Source organism: Eulemur rufifrons, chromosome 2 (genome assembly GCF_041146395.1).
Source record: "Eulemur rufifrons isolate Redbay chromosome 2, OSU_ERuf_1, whole genome shotgun sequence".
NCBI classification, from domain to species: domain Eukaryota; kingdom Metazoa; phylum Chordata; class Mammalia; order Primates; family Lemuridae; genus Eulemur; species Eulemur rufifrons.
In genome coordinates this window covers 7,975,740-7,996,648 of record NC_090984.1, presented here as the reverse complement: position 1 = coordinate 7,996,648, position 20,909 = coordinate 7,975,740, and the positions used below count along the sequence as shown (strand labels likewise).

The following is a 20,909-nucleotide window of genomic DNA, read 5'->3' as shown; positions in this document are numbered from 1 at the left end:
CGAGTAGCATTTACTAGGCCCTTGCTCTGTCTTTGTCTCTTTTAATCATCACCACAGTCCTGAGCGGTGAGTTCTGCTGAAATGGCCGTTTACAGACACAAATGAGCGCAGCCCAGTGGTGGAGGGTGCCAAGGTGAGGCCGGGTGGTCTGGGGCACAGCCTGGCTCCACCAGCTTTGTGACTGTGGGTAGTCACATAAATATTTTCCAGACTCTATTCCTCATTCGTAAAATGGAAATAACAATGGTGAATATAATTAAAGGGCTTAAAACAGGCACAGTGACCTGTGTTGGCGAAGGGTGGTGGCCGCCATTCCTGCTGTAGGCTGCCTGCCCAGCCCAGGCACACAGTAGGTCTTGCAGTGAGCTGAGCCCCTCTGGCCACTCAGGGCTCTTTCTTCTGTATCTCCAGGACTGCCTGGTTTGTCATACTCCGGATTTGCCCTCAGACCCTGAAGAGCATGAACCTGCCAGCAGGTGAGGTCTTCCCAGCTGCAGCAGGAGATTAGGAGGGGGCACACCCCACCACCCGAGTAGGGGGCGCAGGGACCAGCTGCCCAAATCCTCTGGCTGATTGAGCTGGACGGGGACAGAGGGAGGTTGGAGTCTCCCTAACATGCCGCCAGCGTCAGGACTGTCTTTTCCCGCCCTCCTGCTCGGCAGCTCTGCTAGGAGCCCCCCCCTTCAGGCCCTCCCTCACCTGAGACCGCCCATGGAGCAATTCTGATCAGAATTCAGGGAGAGCCAAGCGTGGGGATTGCACTAGGTCTGTTGGGTGGAGCATCCTGGGTGTGGGAGGAGGAGGCAGGTGGTGATACAAGGGCCTCAAGACATTTCCCCTCTGGGGCACCACATTGACGGATGTTCCACTACTATAGATGTCCCTGGATTCGTATGGCATTGTGCCCAATGAATGGGAGCAGAGTAGCTTGGCAGAGGGAAAGGTTGTAGGCTTGAGGGTCTGACAGACCTCAGTTCCTATGAGCTCTGCAACTTGGGCTAGAGACTCACCCTCTCTGAGCCTCAGTTTGCTCTTCTGTTAAATGGGCATCTTCCTTCCTCTGGAGGCTATTGCTTGGGTCTCTGCATCAATGTCCAGAGCTCTGCCAGAGAGTTGAGGGGAGCGGGGTGGAAGTGCACCGTGCATTGTGATGCAGGTGAGCATCTGACACAAAGAAGGCACCCTTTCTGTAGAGTACCTGGCACACAGTGGGCTTACTTTATGTAGAGCAGCCGGCACACATAGTAGGCATGTTTTATGTAAAGCACCTGGCACACAGCAGACAGGATTTATGTAGCGTCCTTGGCACACAGTGGGTGCACTTTATGTGGGTCACAAGACACAGAGTAGACATGTCCTATGTAGAGCATCCGACACAGTAGGCATGCTTTACATAGAACATCCGGCACACAGTAGGTACATGTTATATAAAGTACTGTGCTCAGAGTAAATTTGCTTTCTGTAGAGTACCCGGCATACAATGGATGCACTTTATGTAGAGCACACAGTGGGTGCACTTTACGTAGAACACACAGTGGGTGCACTTTACATAGAGCACACAGTAGAAGGACTTCACAGTCTCTTGAACAGAGCAGAGCCCTGGCCCACAGTGGCTCAAGGGCCACTTGCCAGCATTCCCTTCACTTTCTCTTTTTGGGCCTCCCAACTCTGTAGACCCATCCTGTCTCCCAACTAGGACCTCATCTGATATCCCATTTCCCAGATGGGAAGACTGAGCCCCGGACGGCTGCCACTGTCCAAACTCAGAGCAAGGGCAGGGCAGCACGAGGACTCCACTCAGGGTCCCCTGGCTCTGCCCTCACTGCCTGGACCCCGTCTGCTCACGGCCCTTCTCAGCCTCAACCCCAGTTCCTCCCCTCTATCCTTGGACACTGAGCCCAGCCTCTAGGTTTGCCCTTGCAGGTGGGCTCTTTTTTTTTTTAAAAGACAGGGTCTCTCTCTGCAGTGCAGGCTGGAGTGCAGTGGCATCAGTCTAGCTCACTGCAACTTCAAACTCCTGGGCTCAAATGATCCTCCTGCCACAGTGTCCCAAGTAGCTGGGACTACAGGGGTGAGCCACAGTGCTCAGCTAATGTTTTCTATTTTTAGTAGAGACAGAATCTCACTCTCGCTCAGGCTGATCTCCAACTCCTGACCTCACATGATCCTCCTGCCTCGGCTTCCCAAAGTGCTACAATTACAGGCATGAGCCACCACGACCGGCCAGCAGCTGGGCTCTTTATCCCTAGACTCTGACTGGAATAATCGCAAACTGGATTGTTTGTTTCTGTTCCTAGCAGTCATGGCTCAGCCCAGGGCCTGGGCTGCCTCCAGGAGGGATTTGAACTCCTGCCAGACTGCGCAGTCTGGGCCCCTGGGCTTTCATCTCTAAGCCTCCTAATCAGCACCGAGAAATGGCTCATGTTCTCCTCCAGACCCTCACTGGGACAGGAGCTCAGGAGATGATCGGGACAAGGGTGGCCTGGCCCTGCTCGCCTGGCACCTGAATTCTCTAGTTCATGCTTTTGTCTGCCACACCCTGGTGTGTAAACCTGGAGGCTCTGAGTCACCTTTGATCGCCCCTGACTCACCCCCACCCCTCAGTGGGGGAGGTGCTGTGTCCTCCCGAGCTGATTCCTCTGCACACAGCTGCTTCCCCCGCACCATGTATTGGACGCCTGCCCTGGCGTGGCCCAGCCCAGCCCGGCTGCAGCCGCCATTATCAGGGCCCAGGGGCAAAGACCGCCCAGCAGGGGGACGAGGAGGTTGCGTGGACAAGCTGCTCCTGAGAGAAGGTGCCAGGCTGGGGGTGGTGGCCCTGGGGGGGTCCTGGCCCGGGATGGGGAGGGGCTGCCCAAGCTGGGGCGGCTCCAGGGATGTGGCCCTGGGAATGGTGGTTTCCTGGAAACCGAGCCCCCGGCAGTCTCCCTGTGATTCAGGCTGGGGCTTTCTGACTGTCATCAGCCTCTCCTCCTCTTCCCCCTCATCTTCCTCCTCCCCCTCCTCCTCTTCATATTCTTCCTTTTCTTCACCTCTCATCTGCCTCTTCCCCTGGGGTCCCTGGGTCTCCCTCCCTGCTCTCAGCCCCTGCGTGCCCATCTGTGACCCCTCCCACCCCTGCCCCTCTGCACTGGCCCTGGAGCCCCCTTCCCTCCCCTGGGCCTCAGGAACTCCCCCTGCACCCATCTGCCCTGCAGGATGCCGCAGCTGAGCCTGTCCTGGCTGGGCCTGGGGCTGGTGGCCGCCTCCCCGTGGCGGCTGCTGCTGCTGGTCGCGGCCTCCTGGCTCCTGGCCCGAGTCCTGGCCTGGACCTACGCCTTCTATGGCACCTGCAGCCGCCTCCGCTGTTTCCTGCAGCCCCCGACACGGAGCTGGTTCTGGGGTCACCTGGGCCTGGTGAGTGTGGCAGCAGGACGGGACTGGGGTGTCAGGGTGGGTGGACATCCCCAGGGCCGGGAAGGGGCTCAGGGAGCCGGGGATGGAGGTGGGCTGGGGTCTGGGACGGCAGAGAAGCGAGGGCGGCAGCTCACTCACTCCTCTGCTCACTGCCTCACTGCTCTGCTGTGCCGTCCCAGGCCTCTGTGCCCTCCTGTCCTCCCAGCCCAGCCTGCTCAGCATCCTTTTCCTGCCTGTCTTCCCACACTGGTGCACTGTGAGGGCTCCCGGGGAGGGCTGCACAGAGCGGGGACCCCCGGTGTCCCCAATTCTCCACTGCGGGACTTGAGGCCTCCTGAGGGGCACCGTCCGGGGTCTGCTCCCTGCCTGGCCTATGTCCTGTGTCTGCCCCTCTCTGGGCTGTGACTCCCCCACCCCCCAAACACACAGGGGCACCGCTGGCCCAGAAGACAGGTGGGGACAGTGTGCCACCCCTGCCCTTCCTGGGCAGCTTCCTCTTACCCTGCTCTTCCCCACTGAGATGTCCCCATGGGCCCTGCTGTGCAGCCTGCATGAAAGTTGGCCCCTCCCTTCCCCTCTCAGGAGCCTTTCCTAACCCCCTCCCACACCTTGGCCTCTGACTTGGACCTGCTCTGTCCTTTGGGGGACTTGGCCCCAGTCTGTTCATTTGTGATGGCAGGGCCATGGGCGTGTCCTTAGGCTCAGTGGGAGGGCGCACAGCACACACTATGCACAGAGATTGACGGACAGAGATGCTCACAGGTGGGAGCCACTGTCGTGATGGACAGTGAGAGCTCCCGTCTGCTCCCCGAGGTCAGCTGAGGCTGGAAGGTCCCGAGGGTGCAGACCCTTCTCCAGAGGAGGAACTGAAGCCCATGTGCACCAGCCAGGACATGAGGGCATGTGGAAACCTGCCTTAGGGACACGTCCTGAGGTCACACTGCTGCCCACAACCCCCTCGGTGGGGACATCGCCATATGGCTGCCCCCAGGCCGGAACCACTCCCAGGACAAGAAAACCCTTCCTCTGGAGCCAAGGTGGCCCCTGCGTGGGCAGACAGCGTGTCCTCTCCCTCTGCCCTGGGGGGCACCTGTGGCGTTTGGAGACGCCCCAGGAGAGAAGGAGCAGGAGGAAGCAGAGATTCCCTCCATCTGGGCAAGATCCAGACACGCTGTTCACTGCAGAGGCTGCGCCACCTCCAGAGGCTGCAGGGGGGACCTGCGGTGGCCACTCCTGGGGGCGTGGATTAGTCAGTGTTCTGCAGAGACACAGAATCGCAGGGCACACAGATCTGGGTGTAGGTCTAGACAGACAAGAGGGGATTTACTATGAGAACTGGCTCGCGTGACCGTGGAGGCTGAGAGGCCCCACCCTGTGCCGTCTGCAAGCTGGAGACCCAGGGCGCTGAGCTGTCATTCAGTCCGCGTCCAGAGGCCTGAGCAGCTGCAGTTCTGATGTCCACGGGCAGAGAAGGCGGATGTCCCAGCTCCGGAAGACAGAGCCTAGTCCCCTCCTCCGCCTTTTTGTTCTCTCTGGGCCCTCAGTGGGTTGGATGGTGCTGCCCGCACTGGGGAGGGCGGATCTTCCTTCCTCAGTTTACCCATTCCACTCCTCATCCCTTCTGCAAACACCCTCGCTGACACACTCAGAAATTATATTTACCAGCTATCTGGGCATCCCTTAGCCCAGTCACGTTGGCATCTAAATTTAACCATTACAGGTGACAACTCTGCCTTGTTTGCAGGTCACCCCCACAGAGGAGGGTTTGAGGGACGTGACTCAGCTGGTGGCCACCTACCCCCAGGGCTTTAAGTTCTGGCTGGGCCCCATCCTCCCCGGCATCACTTTGTGCCACCCCGACATCCTCCGACCTGTCCTGAACGCCTCAGGTACCATGCGGAGCTAGTGGTGGTGGGCGCCGTGGCACATCCAAGGGCTTCCAGCCCCTTGTCCCCCAAGTTCCTCTGTGGCCCCTGCAGGACCCCAGCCCCTCCTTCCCTCTTCTCCCTCAGGCACCTTCCTCTCCCCTTCCTGTACTCACCCGCCCGTACCTCAGTGTCTCCTCCCTGCACTGCCATCTGCTCCCTGCCCTGGTGTCTTGGGCACCACTGGGGCCCCAGGAGGCCTCTCAGTTCAAGGCCTTGTCCTGGGGGAACTCCCCAACTTCATGTGGTCAGGAATGGACCAGAGGAAGATGGACTCTGACAGCTCAGCGAGAACTAAGTTTCTGCTAGTGCAGGCAGGAAGGCTTCCTGTAGGAGGAGTTGCTGGAGCTGGGTCTGGATTGATGAGGAGGAATTTTTTAAGTGGAGGAAGGGTGATGCCGTGGGCACCATTAGTATTGCAGGCTCCCTGCCAGGCCTGGTGCCAGCCTTGCATGTGCCCAAGCCCAGGACAACGAGGAGAGCTGGCCGCTGGTGCAGGACCTGGGCTGCTTGCATGAGTGCCACCCCTGTGGGTCAGCTCTTCTGCCCCACCCGGTGGCTCGTCTGCCCTGGGTTCACTGCTCTGCTGCTGCAGGCCCCAGGAATCTCCAAGGAGACCCCGCTGCAGCCTGGTGCCCTTCCCTCGCTCTCTGCCCTCCCTTCCTTGGACAGCCGAGGCTGAGCCGGGAAACCGGCAGCATCCCACAGGGACTATGGCTCTGACGCTAAAATGCTGAGTGACTCGGGGCAGGTCCCTGGGTCTCTCTCTGGCTTCTGACGTCTCTTTCAGTTGTGAGTGATGGAAACGCAACCTCATGTGGTGTCAGCAAAGAAGAATCTATTGACCATAAAGTCCGGAGAGGGCGGCTGTCAGGGCGTCCGCATCTTCCACCCCCCGCACCAAGCCCGTGCTCTTCGCTCAGACAGACCTTGCACTGGCCGCAGCTCGCCCACTGCTGGGGTCTCTCTGCTGCTCCAGCTGGCCCTGGGACCCGAGTGCAGACAGGAGGGGCTGTGGCGGAGATGCCACTGCCTCTGTCTCCCCTGGACTGACCTGTCTGACCTCTGACCTCTGGTCCTGTCTGCCATAGTCTGGGCACGTTTGTGTGACGTCTGCTGTATGGACACACCTTGTCACCTGTATATTTACACCTGGGGCCAGGTGGCACCTGGTACATGTTACACCTGCTTACACCTGGTTTACACCTGGAATCATGGAGATCACCACGTCTGGGGCTCAGCTGTAGCCAAGGTCACTTGGAACATGTTGGGGCCTATCTGGTTCTTGGCTGAAATGTTATTTGAGACTTTCCTTTTCTCCTGTTTGTCACATCGGGGCCATATTTGGGGCTGGTCTGAGGGCCGGGACCCAGGGTCCCTGTGTGGACCGAGACAGGCCTTAAGTACATTCAGGTCATCACACCTGGGGCATGGTCTGGGTCACACCCGGTCCACATCTGGGATATTAAAAAGATTCTATTAATATTTAAATCCTATCTGGAGCCCAACCGTGGGGCATGCTGAGTTCGTGTCAGACCATTTCAGGTCAAACTCGGACCATGTTGTGTCATTTAGGGTTTGTCCTGTGTGCTGTGGCTGTGTCGGGACCTGTTGACACATCGGGGTCAGGTCACAAGTCTGAGATCCCTGTCAGGAGATGTCAGAGAGTTCTGGGGCAGACAGGGTGTCCTAGGTTCTTAGGAAGGTGTTTTGTAGGGTGTTGAGCTATGTTCGGGTCCTGCAGACATGTTGAACCATGTAGGAGCCATGTCAAGGCATGATGGGGTGTGCTGTGCCGTGTTAGGGTGTGTGTTGCTCTAGTGTCTGCTGCAGCCTGGTCTGGGGATCCCTCCCTTCCCCTGTCCCCTCTGCTCTGTCCGCCCTTGGCCCCTTCCTGCTATGCTGGGCTTGGAGGGGGAAGTGCAAGCCCCTCCACCCCCATCTCAAGCCCCTCCCCTCCCCCTCCATGTCCCTGATTGTCCTCGTTCATGTCAGCCACCATTGCACTGAAGGACAACGTTTTCTCCAGGTTCATGAAGCCCTGGCTGGGTGAGTAACTGCAGGTGAATGGGACTGGGGACAGCCTGTGGGGCCAGGAGAAGGTGCTGCCTTTGCTCACTGCCCTTGGCTGCCCTACTAGGGGATGGGCTTCTGCTAAGTGCTGGTGACAAGTGGAGCCGCCACCGTCGCATGCTGACGCCCGCCTTCCATTTCAACATCCTGAAGCCCTACGTGAAGATTTTCAATGACAGCGTGAACATAATGCACGTAAGTCCCTTGACACTGGGGTCCTGGCCGGAGCCTTGGGGTAGAGGGACCACAGACAGGTCTGATCTGGAATTTTGGCTCTGCTGGGAGGCTTAGGGTCATTGCTCTTCCTCTCTGGGCCTTGGCTTCCTCATCTGTAAAATGGGAATCATAATCCCTACTTAAAAGGAGGTCAAGATGATGTAACGGAGTCCTGTCCCTGGCACATAGTAGGTGCTCAGACAGTGTCGGTTTCTATGTTTCTCTCACAGAATTCCTGCGAGCTCAAAAAAGAAATGAGGAAGATTACATAGCAGCTACTGCTGCACACAAACCACTTCCAAACTCATTGGTTTAATCAACGTGGTTATGATTGCTAACAAGTCTACAGGATAGTGGGCTGGTTCTTGTGGATGTGGAAGGGGTCACTCGGGGTGTGTGATCAGCTGCGGGTCAGGTGGCAGCTTTGCTGATCCTGGCTCCGTCTCTCACCTGTGTGGGGCTTGGCCGGCGTCAGGCTGATCTAGGATGGCCTCAGCTGGGACAGCTGGACTTTCCTCATGCGAGTCTCTGCCTCCAGAAGGGATCCCAGGGCTGTTCACATGGCAGGGACAGGGCTCCAAGGAGTGAGAGGAGGCTGCAATGCCTCTTGGAGCTTGTTAGAATTATTAGGTCCATTTTCTGCACATCGTATTGGCCAAAAAAAAAAGTCAAAGGTCCAGCACAAAATCAAAGGGTGGTGGGTAAAATAGGCTTCATCTCTTAATGGACGTTGCTGAAAAATCACACTGCAAACGGTGTAGGCAGAGGGAGAAGTGGAAAATTGGGGTTACAGATTTTTGTATGTATTTTGTATTTTTATTTCAGATTACTACGGGGGTACAAACATTTTGGTTAGAAAAATTGCTTTAGTACCATTTGAGTCAAAGTTGTAAGTGTGTCCATCACCCAGATAGTGTGCATTGCACCCGTCGGGTGTGGACTTACCCATCACCCACTGCCCCCTTCCACCCACTGGATTTCTGAATCTGATGAATATTACTTCCATATGTGCACATAAGTGTTGATCGATTAGTTCCAATTTAATGGTGAGTACATGTGGTGTTTGCTTGTCCATTCTTGTGATAATTTACTTAGAAGAATGGTTTCCAGGTGGGATATGGAATTTTTGAACTGCCTAGGGTTTTATTCCTTACTTGCAAGGTTATAAGTTAGCGTGTTACTTACTGTTCCATGGATTTTGCCACAAGACATGAGACTCCAGGGTCAGAGACAAAGGGCAGTTGACTACTCTTGGCACAATAGCACGTGCTTCCTCTTGGTTTGCCTCCTTTTTCCAAGCCACCCAAATCCCTTGTGGGGGACACAGGAGGGATTCTATGGATGCTTGTTCCAGGAGTCTATTGCATTACAGGGAAGGGGCACTAGGCTTAGGGAACCTGATTTTATAGCAAACAGAAGTAAGCCTAAAATGTGTCCGGGGGAATTATTACCTTATCCCTCAAGGTTCTTCTCTGCAATCACAAGGTTGAGAAATGACCCAGGTTAAGAACATCAGGACCTTGCATTCTTGGCGTCCCCAGCAAGGATGCTCAGGGCCCACAGAAGACTACTTCTACCAACACAGGGATATTTTTGCAGTCAATTTATAATAATAAAGATGAGGAAAACCAATATTTTTGAGCACTCACTATGTGACAGAAATGATTCCTTGTGCCGATTTGCCAATTCCATGATATAAATTGTCCGATATAATTTTAATGCTCCTGTGAGTTAGCATTTCTTTTCACCCCATTACAGATGAGGAAACTGATGGCCAGAAAGATTAGAGGGCTTGCCCAAGTCTACCCATGTAGTAAGTCCTGGGGTGGTGGAGCAGGGATTCTAACCTCATGTATCTGGCACCAAAGCAGGACATCTTAACTGCTACTGACGATTTGACAGGTGGGACCTAAGGGCAGAGCTTCCCAAGGGCACACAGAGCACAGGATGCAGAGCTGAAACGTGAACTCGGGTCTCTTGTTCCCAGCCATGGGGTCTTCATCTGCTAATAGTAAAAGCTTCTGCTTTCACCCAAGCCGGGTCCTCCCTGGAGATGGGTACCTGGGGCAGAGGACCAAGAGGCTGGTTCTGAATGTGTCCATCCTGATGTTCAGGGTTGGGGAGGGGCTCCAAAGAGCCAAGGCCCAGCCCCAGCTCTGTGACCTTCTCTGCAGGCCAAGTGGCAGCGCCTGGCCTCAGAGGGCAGTGCCCGTCTGGACATGTTTGAGCACATCAGCCTCATGACCTTGGACAGTCTGCAGAAATGCATCTTCAGCTTCGACAGCCATTGTCAGGAGTAAGTCCTTGCCCAGGGTGTGGGATCTTGAGCTGTGGGTCCAAGGGCATAGGTGGGGAGGGAGGACTGAGGAGAACAATCACAAGAGCCGTTCTGGAGCAGGTACGTCACAGCTGGGCTGTGAAGGGCCAGGAAGGGTAGGTAGAAATGTTCAAGTGAAGGCAGGGAGGCTAGGATGAGTAGAGTATGTGCAGTAGACAGTAGAGGTGACTTTGTATGCAGGAGGCTAGGGTGGGGGCTGGGCCAAGACCAGGTGGAATCTGATAACATCCGAGCTGTGTGCACGGTTTTGGGAAAGAGAAGGCGCAGGCCTGGATACTGGGCAGGAGACGGAGCGGAGGAGGGGCATGAAGTCCCAGCTATGCTCTGGCTGCCTAGTGGCACCTGGGCAGCTAACAGAGGTGGACGCAGGCAGAGAAGAGGGTTTGGAGAGTCAAGTCTCATGGCCGATGCCATCTGTGTATCTGTGGGTCCATCTGTTTCTGGAGGCTCCGTTTCTTGATGGGAGGTAGATCCTGGCTGCTGGTGGGAAATGCTCCTGGGTTTCAGGTGTGTTAAGTTGTTTCCTCCACATTCCCTGATCCTGCAGGAAGCCTAGTGAATATATTGCCACCATCCTGCAGCTCAGCGCCCTCATAGAAAAAAGGAGCCAGAACATCCTCTTGTATACGGACTTCCTGTACTATCTCACCTGCGATGGGCAGCTCTTCCTCAAGGCCTGCCGCCTGGTGCATGACTTCACAGATGCCGTCATCCAGGAGCGACGCCGCACCCTCCCCAATCAGGGTGTTGATGACTTCCTCAAGGCCAAAGCCAAGACCAAGACTTTGGACTTCATCGATGTTCTCCTGCTGAGCAGGGTGGGCTTCCTGGGATCTGAACTTCAGAGATAGAATGGGGAGCTTCATGTCAAATGTCAAATCCAAGAACTTGGACTTGATCCAGTGGGCACTGGGGAGCATGGAAATTATTTGAGTCAAGAAGGGACCCATTCCCTAATTCCTCCTAGGGCAATTAAAAGTTTTCACCTGTAAGTGCACCAGAATTTGCACCACAGTAGAGGGACCCGCACATTATGAACCTTGGAGCTCATAGAGAACAGCTGGCACATCTGTGCCTTCATCCTTCCAGAGACACAGAGAGAGAGAGACCTTTGTCCTGGAGTATAAACTACTCCCCAGTGAGAAGGCAATGAGTATGGGTTTATAAGCCAAATGCCGTCAGGGGAGATAGCATTCTCTGTGTTTACCACCCTTGAATGTGAGCAAATATCTTTGGAGCAACACTTAATTTCTAAGCTCCAAGGCAAATTGTCCTTTAAACATCCTGAAACCCAGGATGCCAGCAACTTTTTCCCCAAAAGTCCTCATTATACAGAAACATGAAAATGTTCATGGATCACTGATTCCTTCCACCAGGGACAAAAGAGGAGGCCAGGCAGTGACGGAGGAAGCCCATCAGGCGAGGGCGCTGGCAATGGTGTCCAGGGAGATCTAGGAGTGCAGGGTGGGTTTGGGTTTCTGGAAGGAGGATGCATCTTCAGAAATTGTCTCATGTTAAACTCAGGAGTCTCAGAGCTAGTGTGATTTGGGTGGTTTTGCCTTCTCTGCAGGATGAAGATGGAAAGCAGTTGTCAGATGAAGACATAAGAGCGGAGGCTGATACCTTCATGTTTGGTGGTGAGGGGCCCAGGGTGGGGACAGGGGTCTCTCCATCCCAGGGATGCAGTGGGTGGACCCTGATCACTCCATCCCTCCCATCCTCCCTGAGGGCCTCCATGCAAGGGCACTGTCCACCCCTCTGGTGCTGAAGCAGCTCAGAGACCCAGGTCAACCTTCTTGCCACTCAGGCCATGACACTACAGCCAGTGGTCTCTCCTGGGTCCTGTACAACCTTGCAAGGCACCCAGAATACCAGGAGCGCTGCCGGCAAGAGGTGCAAGAGCTGCTGAGGGACCGCGAGCCTACAGAGATTGAATGGTGAGTGCAGGTCCTCATGACCTGTTCCTGAGCCCCTCTCATTGGCTCTGCTGGCAGGTGGGGAGGAGAAAAGTTGTATTTATTGATTCTACCAGTATTTCTTAGTGGTAATAGGAGCAGATCCAGAGACAGGACTTGGCACCCAGTTGGCTATCAGGGGAAAGATTGCAGGTTTTGGGGACAGAAAGACTGAGGTTGCTGAGAGAATTAGTAACGATGTATGAGGGCTCATGACGCCACTTAGCACATGTTCATTAACGAACTTCGTCTCCACTCCCATTCTTTTCTCCATGAAACACCATTCCTTTAAACAGCTTCACTCACTGAGTGTTTGCTCCTCTGTGCCCTAATTCCTACCCGACTGTCCAGACCAGGGATTCCCAAAGGAGACCCAGAGGTAAAAGTCACCCATCTCTTGCCCAGAACACCTGTGTCACTCGTCCACCCAGCCTCCATGTAGCAAACACTCCTGCACTGCCTTCCCACCCCCAGTTCTGTGCCCAGCACTTTTTTGTGCTCTGGAGACCTGGGAAGGACCCAGCCCAGGGATCTGCCTTTGAGGTTCTCCCGGTCTGCTGGGGGAACAGTCCCACATGAGGACACTCCCAGCCCACAGGAGCGTGCATAGAGTTGAGAGTAAGAGAAACAGGACTGGGGGTTAAAAAATTGTCTCAGCTGAGTCCCTGAATGATGGTCAGTAGATATTTGGGTGCAACTGGGAAACAGTGCTCAAGGTCAAGGAGACAGGCTGGGCAAAGGTGTGAGGAGAGACGAGACAGAAACAGAGGGAGAGAGGAGTTTTAGTGGTCAACTTTACCCCAAGGGTAATGGGGAGCCAGGGGTGATGGTTGAGCAGGGGAGGGAGAGGTCAGATCTGGGTACCAGAAAGATCTTTCTAGGGCTAGTGTGGACAGGAGATTGGAGGGGACATGCTGTGGAATGAGGGTTCAGGGGGAAAGTTCTGAGATCTGAACCAGGCCAAGGATGGGGGGATACAATGGAAGCATTGGACTAGACTCGTGTTTGGAGGTGGTGTCCTCCCCTCCAAGCCTTTGCTCAGCACAGCATTTTCTGTGAGGCAAAGAAACATTTTCGTGCATTTAAAACCAGGATTTCAGGAAAAATTATTCACTTGGGGCCGGGCGCGGTGGCTCACGCCTGTAATCCTAGCACTCTGGGAGGCCGAGGTGGGCGGATCGTTTGAGCTCAGGAGTTCGAGACCAGCCTGAGCAAGAGCGAGACCCCACCTCTACTAAAAATAGAAAGAAATTATATGGACAGCTAAAAATATATATAGAAAAAATTAGCTGGGCATGGTGGCGCATGCCTGTAGTCCCAGCTACTCAGAAGGCTGAGACAGGAGGATTGCTTGAGCTCAGGAGTTTGAGGTTGCTGTGAGCTAGGCTGATGCCACGGCACTCACTCTAGCCTGGGCAACAGAGTGAGACTCTGTCTCAAAAAAAAAAAAAAAAAGAAAAAAAAAAAGAAAAAAATTATTCACTTGGTAAAAAATATAAGTGTCCAGAAGAGTTTATGATAGAAATATGCTTACTTCTTAAGCCGCACCCTAGTAGTGACTATGGCCAATGGTTTCCTGTGTGTCCTTCCAGAAAATGGCTAACCTGATGCCCACATTTATGTGAACACACACTCTCCTCTTCTGTACAAATGGGAGTATCTAAGACCGACACAGGTCTGCCCATTAACAATATACTGTGAGGTTGTTTCTTTTTCTCAAAATATGAGCTTTGGAAAATTAGTTGATTTTTAAATTTTTTTTTTATTTTATTTGACACATTTTAGTTTTATATATTTATGTACTATAATGTGATATTATGATATATGTGTACAATATGGAAGAATAGAATTCAGCTAATGAACATATCTGTCCACTCATATACTTTTCATTCTTGTGGTGGGAACATTTGAAATGTACTCTCTTAGCAATTTTGAAAAACACAATACATTATTGTTAACTATCATCATCATGCTATGCAGTAGATCTCAAAAATGTATTCCTCCCATCTTACTGAAACTTGTACCCTTTCATCAACATCTTCCCGTTCCTTTCCTCTCTCCCTCCTCTGGTAACAACCATTCTCTTCTCTGTTTCTACGATATCTATGTTATCTATTTTAGGTCTCACAGGTAAGTGAGATCACATGGTATTTGTCTCCTCATGCCTGGTTTATTTCACTTGGCATAATGTCCTCCAGGTTGACCCATGGCATCACAAATGATAGAATTTCTTTCGTTTTGAATGCTGAGTAGCATTCCACTTTGTATATATGTCACATGAAAAATGAGCTTTGAATTACAAAAACAAATGAGAACAAGTTCTTCTTGTACTAAATGAGACATTACAAAGAAGACTAGGGTTATTGTTGACATTCCTCCCACCGCCCTGAATCTCCTCCCTTTCTCCCCAGGGGTGTCTAGAGATATCAATTCATCATCTATCTGTTTATCTATCCATCTACCTAGCTATAAGTCATCTCCTTATATATTCATATAGTTTCTACCTTTTGATATGTGTGTGTGTGTGTGTGTGTGTGTGTGTGCAACTTGGTTTTATCCCCTCAACAGTGTGTCTTATGGCTATTTTTTGCTGAAGCTGCGTAACATTCCATATTTTATTCAGCTCACCCTCACGTTGAAGACTCCTAAGTAAATATTTGCATTTATAATAGATATCACCAATAAGCTTCCCAGTCCCTGGACTGATTTACCTCCTAGTCTGCAGTGCAATAGAACTCCTGATCCTCGTTTCTTCCTTTGGTGTAGCTGTATAATAGTCTATTTTGCAGATGTACCATGATTTATCTAAACATCTTCCCACTGATGTATACTTGCATTGTTTCTAGCCTTTTGCTAAATTAAACATGGTGCAGTCAGCGTGCGTGTCCAGTGACCACTGCATAAAGTGGGAGCACCTCTGAAGAAAAGATTCCAAGATGTGCAGTTGGTGAATCAAAGACCACTGCAATGCACAATTTTAATGATTGCAAAGCCATTCCTATTACCTGAGTTTGATGGCACCAGCTTTGCCATAACTTCAACAATACTATTATTGTATTTATTGAATTTTAAATCTTTGTCAATCTTTCTATTTCTTCTTTAAATGGGCATTCCTTTAAATAACAATGAGATTGACCATCCCTTACACGTGTTGATAAGTCATTTGTTTTCACTGTACGGAAGTGGTCATCTTACATGTTTTGCTCTTTTTCTTTGGGTTCATTTCTTTTTCATATTTACTTATAAGCATGTGTATCAGAATTAGTCTTTTTTCTGTCTTGTGTTGCAAAAGATTGCCTTTTGATTTGGAGGGGTATTTTGGTTAATTTTTATAAAACCAAATTTGTCTACATTTTACTTTACAAACAGACTACCCATCCATTTCCTAGGGAGCTGTGGGACTTCTTTTACCGGATGCGAAGTTTTCACTTATTTACGCGGTTGTCTCTCTGTTCCATGGGTCCATTCTGCTGTTTTTGCAGCAGTGTCACACTTTTTATTACTGTGACTTTATAATAGGTCTTACTCTCTGGTAGAATAACTTCCCCCTCTTTAATATTTTATTTTCAAATTGACCTACCTCTTCATGATCTTTATTCTTCCAGAAAAATTTTAGAGTAAGTTTATCAAGTTCTAAAAAGTCAGATAGACTTTAATCTGACTTGAATATATATATATATATTTCATTGGTTGAGTTCAATACATGATTGATTTGTGGGAAACATAACTTCATAATATTGACACATCCTCTCTCATAGTATGAAATGGATATTCACCTATTCAAATAATCTTTAGTCTTTTAACAGAGTTTAAAATATTTGCTTAGAGATCTTATGCATTTTGTTAAACCAACCCTTAGACACTTTTGTTGCTATAGTGAAGTGTATCTTTTAATTGGATTGAAGGAAATTTATCAGTTTATCTGGAATATAGAGGTTTCATGTTTCTTAAGCTTAATCCAGGTATTTTATATTAATGTTATTAGGATCTTTTCTTGTATTATCTTTTCCAACTGTTTGTTATTTCTACATAAAGAAACTAATGATTTAGGCATATAGATTTTGCACCCAATTAACATAGTAAATACTAAAAATGGTGTCTAGTATCAACAGGAAAAATATGGGTCATTTAATAAAAGCACTTGGAAAACTGGGAAGCTATCTGGAAATGTCCACATAAGTCACATATTTAATATGTTTTTTAAAAGAAGAGTCTTAAAAGCTCTAATTGAAACCATGGGGAATTTATTTCATAGCTCCTGAGTAGAAATAACCCTATTTTGACACAAGTCCTAGGAGATAGACAAGAAGAGAATGATATAATGTTGAATAAAAAAAGATACACAGTAGTATGTATAGTACCATAGCATGATAACTACAGTGTAGTTATATAGCATGCTACTGTATAATTTCTTAAAGATGCTTAAAAAGTAGCTTTGGATGGACACATTAAAAATTAATAACCCAGGAAACCTGTGAGGTGGTATTGGGCCATACAGGTGGGTGAGGTTATATAGAGTTTTCAAATTTTGAGCCACTTAAGTGTATCAGGTCCTAACATTTTAAATAGGCACTGGAAAAGAAGTGGGCAAAGAATTCAGCCCACTTACTGGATCTTCAATGTTTATAAAAGTTATCCAGTGGAATCGCTTGTGTTTTCTAAATATAAAATCACTACCTGCCAAAATGATACATTTACCCCAACATTTCAAATTGTGTTACGCTACTTTTTTCTTGTCTAATTGCATTTGCTAGTATCTCTAGTACATTCATAAATAAGAGCAAAACATTGGACCTGTGTATTTTGTTTCTTATTCATTTGTATTACAATTTTGCTTTCTTGCCATAAAAAAATATTTTTCTGCAAATTTGTTAACTTTTTACAGTTGGCTTTTGGATGCTGTGTTTTCCTCAGAACCATCTGTTAAAAATACCTGGCTAAATTTCCTATGGTACTTTTCTAATTCTCTGCTCTTCTGATTTTTTCTGCTTCTATAATTCTCAAATATTCAATTCCCGTGGAGCTTAATTTCTTATAAGGAGAAAAATTCTCATTGGGAAACACAGCACCTGGAGGATTCTGTTTCTCTCTTTGCTCCCTGGATAATTGTTGGGTGGGGGGCTGTTTCCTTAGGGACGACCTGGCCCAGCTGCCCTTCCTGACCATGTGCATTAAGGAGAGTCTGCGCCTGCATCCTCCAGCCCCAATGATCTCCCGATGCTGCACCCAGGACATTGTGCTCCCAGATGGCCGGGTCATCCCCAAAGGCACCCACAATGGCGGGGGCAGGGGGGGAGGAGGCTCCTGGGGCAGAAGAGGGGCCCATCAGGCAGTGGGGCCTTGTCCTGACTGCTCCCTCCTCTCGTCCAGGTGTCATCTGCCTCATCAGTATTTTTGGAACCCATCACAACCCAGCTGTGTGGCCAGACCCTGAGGTGCTGACTGCCCCTGTACCATTTTTGCCCATTCCAGAGGTCCTAGAGGAGGGGGCGGGGCTTCAACAGGGAAATCCGAGATCTCCTCTCTCCCCCACTACCAGACACTCTCATCTGTCTCTCCAAGGCTGGCTGTCCTGGGAGACCCACCCAGCAAGCCTGTCTCCCTCTCGCCCCCAGGTGTATGACCCCTCCCGCTTCGACCCGGAAAACGTCAAGCAGCGGTCACCTCTGGCTTTTATTCCCTTCTCTGCAGGGCCCAGGTAAGGGTGGTGTGTGTCCCAGGCAGGGAGCAGTGATGGGTGCGGGGCGTTTGGGCGTGACCGTGAGAAAAGGTCGGGGAAGGGGAGTTGCAGATGGTTATAATTTCAGCTCTTCTTCCCTTCCCCCTCCCAAGGTTAAGGCCAAAGGTCCATAGAATGGGGTAGCTGTGAGGGTACCGTGGTGTGCCCAGCACTCCATTCCCCTTTTCTGCTGTTGTGAGTTGGGGGCTGCAGTCTGGGCCAGGCTCAGGAGTTACGCAAGCCCACACTGTGTGTGTGTGTGTGTGTGTGTGTGTGTGTGTGTGTGGTGGGGGGAGGGATCCCGGGTACACTTAGCTCCCCTCTCTGCTCCTCAAGCTGATCTGGGTGGAGGCAGGGGCCTCTCCGGCCAGGTTCCAGGTGCAGTGGGGCCAGGATGCTTGTCCTGGGCAAACTCAGAGTCCCCACCTCGGCCTCCAGGAACTGCATCGGGCAGACCTTCGCCATGACCGAGATGAAGGTGGTCCTGGCGCTCACTCTGCTGCGCTTTCGCCTCCTGCCTGACCACACGAAGCCGCGCAGGAAGCCAGAGCTGATCATGCGAGCCGAAGGCGGCCTTTGGCTGAGAGTGGAGCCGCTGGAGGCGGGCACACAGTGACCCCTCAACCCAACCACTTACCTTTGCAGATTTCTGGGAATCACACTGAGCTGCCACCTCTGCCTGAGCCTGGTCGACAGACGGCCGGGAGCCCTTGGGGACTGTGGGGATCCAGGGCGTGTGCCTGCGTGGGTTAGGGTAGGGCTGGTGGTTCTGAGCCCCAAAACGTGACTGCCTCTCTGGCTGACCACAAGGCCCTCAGGCGGATGCCAGGTTGTCTCAGAGCCCAAGTATGGACTTTCCCCTGTGGGCTACAGGGAGCCATGGGAGGTGTTTGAGAAGGAGAGGTACCTGAGTTGAGGACAGATATAACAGGCAATATTGAGGCTCTCAGTCAGCGAGAAAAACAATAGGGGCAGATCTCTTAGTTTGGGCTGCAGGTGCACCCCCACAAGACAGAGCCCCCTAACCAGCTCAGAACACAGGGCCTACACCTTCCACACTGGCAGCCTCTCTGAGATTGTTGGTTCCCTTCCTGCTCTTGTCAATGTCCCACCCCTGTGTCTGCCCCTCCCAGGTGGTCCCATCCGTGATCCCTTCCCCTACCTTCAGGGAGCCCCTCCCTTTCCTCTTCTGGGCCCCTGATGCTGCCCGGGCAGCCTGGACAACACACACTGGCTGAGCCCACTCAGGAGCCCCCACAGGAGTGTCAGGCTCCTCCCCACCCTCTCACCTCTGGTTCCTCCTTCGTTCCCATCACAGGCCTCCCGGGCCCATCTTGGGGTGGGGTACGGGGCAGCGCCATCCCCTTTGAGTGCTGAGATTCAAAGCCAGACCAGTGGACACAAATACCAACCCCAAAAGCATGGGATCTGGAGCCTGACTGCATGGGCTCAAGTCTTGGCTCTGCTGTGTGACTGAGGCAAGTTAATGTCCCTCCTGTGCCTCCATTTCCTCAACCATATAATGAGGACAGCAACACTACCTAACTCGTGATTGTCCTGAGGACCAAATAAATACAAAAGACTCAGAGCTGTGACTGGTGCACAGTTAATGCTCAATAAATGTGGCCTTATCACTGCCTCTCTCAGAAAGTCTGTTGAAGCATGCTGCCTTTCAAGGTAGTTGTTCCTGCCATGACTTTTAAGAGTGTGCCTTGCCTGACTGACATTTACAGGACATTCTATCCAAAATCCACTGAACATATGTTCTTCTCATCAGCTCAGGGGACATTCTCTAAGACTGACCATATCCTAGGACACAAAGCATGTCTTAAAAAATTTTTAAAAATGGAAATTATACCATGCATCTTCTCAGATCACAGTGGAATAAAAGTAGAAATCAACCCTAACAGAAATTCTCATTTCTACTCAAAGTCGTGGAAGCTAAACAAACTTCTCCTGAATGATCATTTCATAAATGAGGAAATCAAGACAGAAATCAAAAGATTCTTTTAACTAAATGACAAAGTAGACACAAGTTATCAAAACCTGTGGGACATAGCTAAAGCAGTCCTGAGAGGAAAGTTTATTTTCATAAATGCCTATATCAAAAAGACAGAAAATTTACAAATAGACAATCTAATGAATAGACTCAAAGAGCTGGAGAAAAAAGAACAGACAAACTCCAAACCCAGCAGAAGGAGAGAAATTAATAAGATCATATCAGAACTAAATGAAATGGACAACAGGAAAACTATATGGGAGACTAATAAAACAAAAAGTTGGTTCTTTGAAAAGAGAAGCAAAATTGAAATGCCTTTGGTTAAACTAACTAAGACCAGAAAAGAAAAATCTCTCATCAGGAACATGAAAGGAGAAATTACACCTGATGCCTCAGAGATACAAGATATCATCTATGAATTCTACAAAAACCTTTATGCACACAAATTGGAAAGTGTGGAGGAAATGGACAAATTTTTAGAAACACACAACCTCCCTAGGCTCAACCAGGAAGAAATAGAATTCCTGAACAGACCAATATCAAGAACTGAAATCAAAACAGCAATAACAAACCTCCCCAAAAAGAAAAGCCCAGGACTAGATGGTTTCACACCTGAATTTTACCACACCTATAAAGAACTGGTGCCTATCCTACAAAAGTTATTCCACAACATTGAGAAAGATGGAATCCTCCCCAACACATTTTATGAAACCAACATAACTCTAATACCAAAACCAGGAAAGGACGCAACAAAAATGGAAAACTACAGACCAATATCCCTTATGAATATACATGCAAAAATTCTCAATAAAATCCTAGCAAGTCAAATTCAGGTGCTTATCAAGAAAATAATACATCATGACCAAGTGGGCTTCATCCCAGAGATGCAGGGATGGTTCAACATACTCAAATCTATAAATGTAATACGCCACATAAATAGAAGAAAAACAAAGATCATATGATCCTCTCAATAGACGCAGAAAAAGCATTTGACAAAATTTGACACCCTTTTATAAGAATGCTTAACAAAATAGGCTTAGACGGGGCCTACCTAAAAATGATACAAGCCATATATGACAAACCCACAGCCAACATCATACTGAATGGGGAAAAATTGAAAGCCTTCCCACTTAGAAGTGGAACCAGACAAGGTTGCCCACTTTCCCCATTGCTATTCAACATAGTTCTGGAAGTCCTTGTGAGAGCAATCAGGCAAGAGAGCAGAATCAAGGGTGTCCAAGTGGGGACAGAAGAGATCAAACATTCACTCTTTGCGGATTATGTGATA

The 20,909-nt window shown here is 50.3% G+C and overlaps 1 protein-coding gene across 1 annotated transcript; it reads left to right on the top strand.

The window, feature by feature from the left end:
* Positions 1-2,696: 2,696 nt before the first annotated feature.
* Positions 2,697-19,323, top strand: LOC138389074 (cytochrome P450 4F2-like). The gene is made up of 13 exons (XM_069477250.1): positions 2,697-2,795; positions 3,198-3,396; positions 5,141-5,285; positions 7,317-7,370; positions 7,462-7,589; positions 9,785-9,906; positions 10,496-10,766; positions 11,519-11,585; positions 11,756-11,885; positions 17,037-17,170; positions 17,274-17,338; positions 17,519-17,601; positions 18,061-19,323. Exons 2-13 carry the CDS (start codon positions 3,199-3,201, stop codon positions 18,236-18,238), a joined length of 1,575 nt encoding a protein of 524 aa, XP_069333351.1. The 5' UTR covers positions 2,697-2,795; position 3,198; the 3' UTR covers positions 18,239-19,323.
* Positions 19,324-20,909: the final 1,586 nt, after the last annotated feature.

What these genes read in the sequence shown, in the direction of transcription:
- LOC138389074 (XM_069477250.1), top strand. Translation starts at nt 3,199, where the DNA reads ATGCCGCAGCTGAGCCTGTCCTGGCTGGGCCTGGGGCTGGTGGCCGCC. An exon ending in TTCGACAGCCATTGTCAGGA is followed by an intron (nt 9,907 to 10,495) that starts GTAAGTCCTTGC and finishes CTGATCCTGCAG; the next exon opens with GAAGCCTAGTGAATATATTG. An exon ending in TGGCCGGGTCATCCCCAAAG is followed by an intron (nt 17,171 to 17,273) that starts GCACCCACAATG and finishes CCTCTCGTCCAG; the next exon opens with GTGTCATCTGCCTCATCAGT.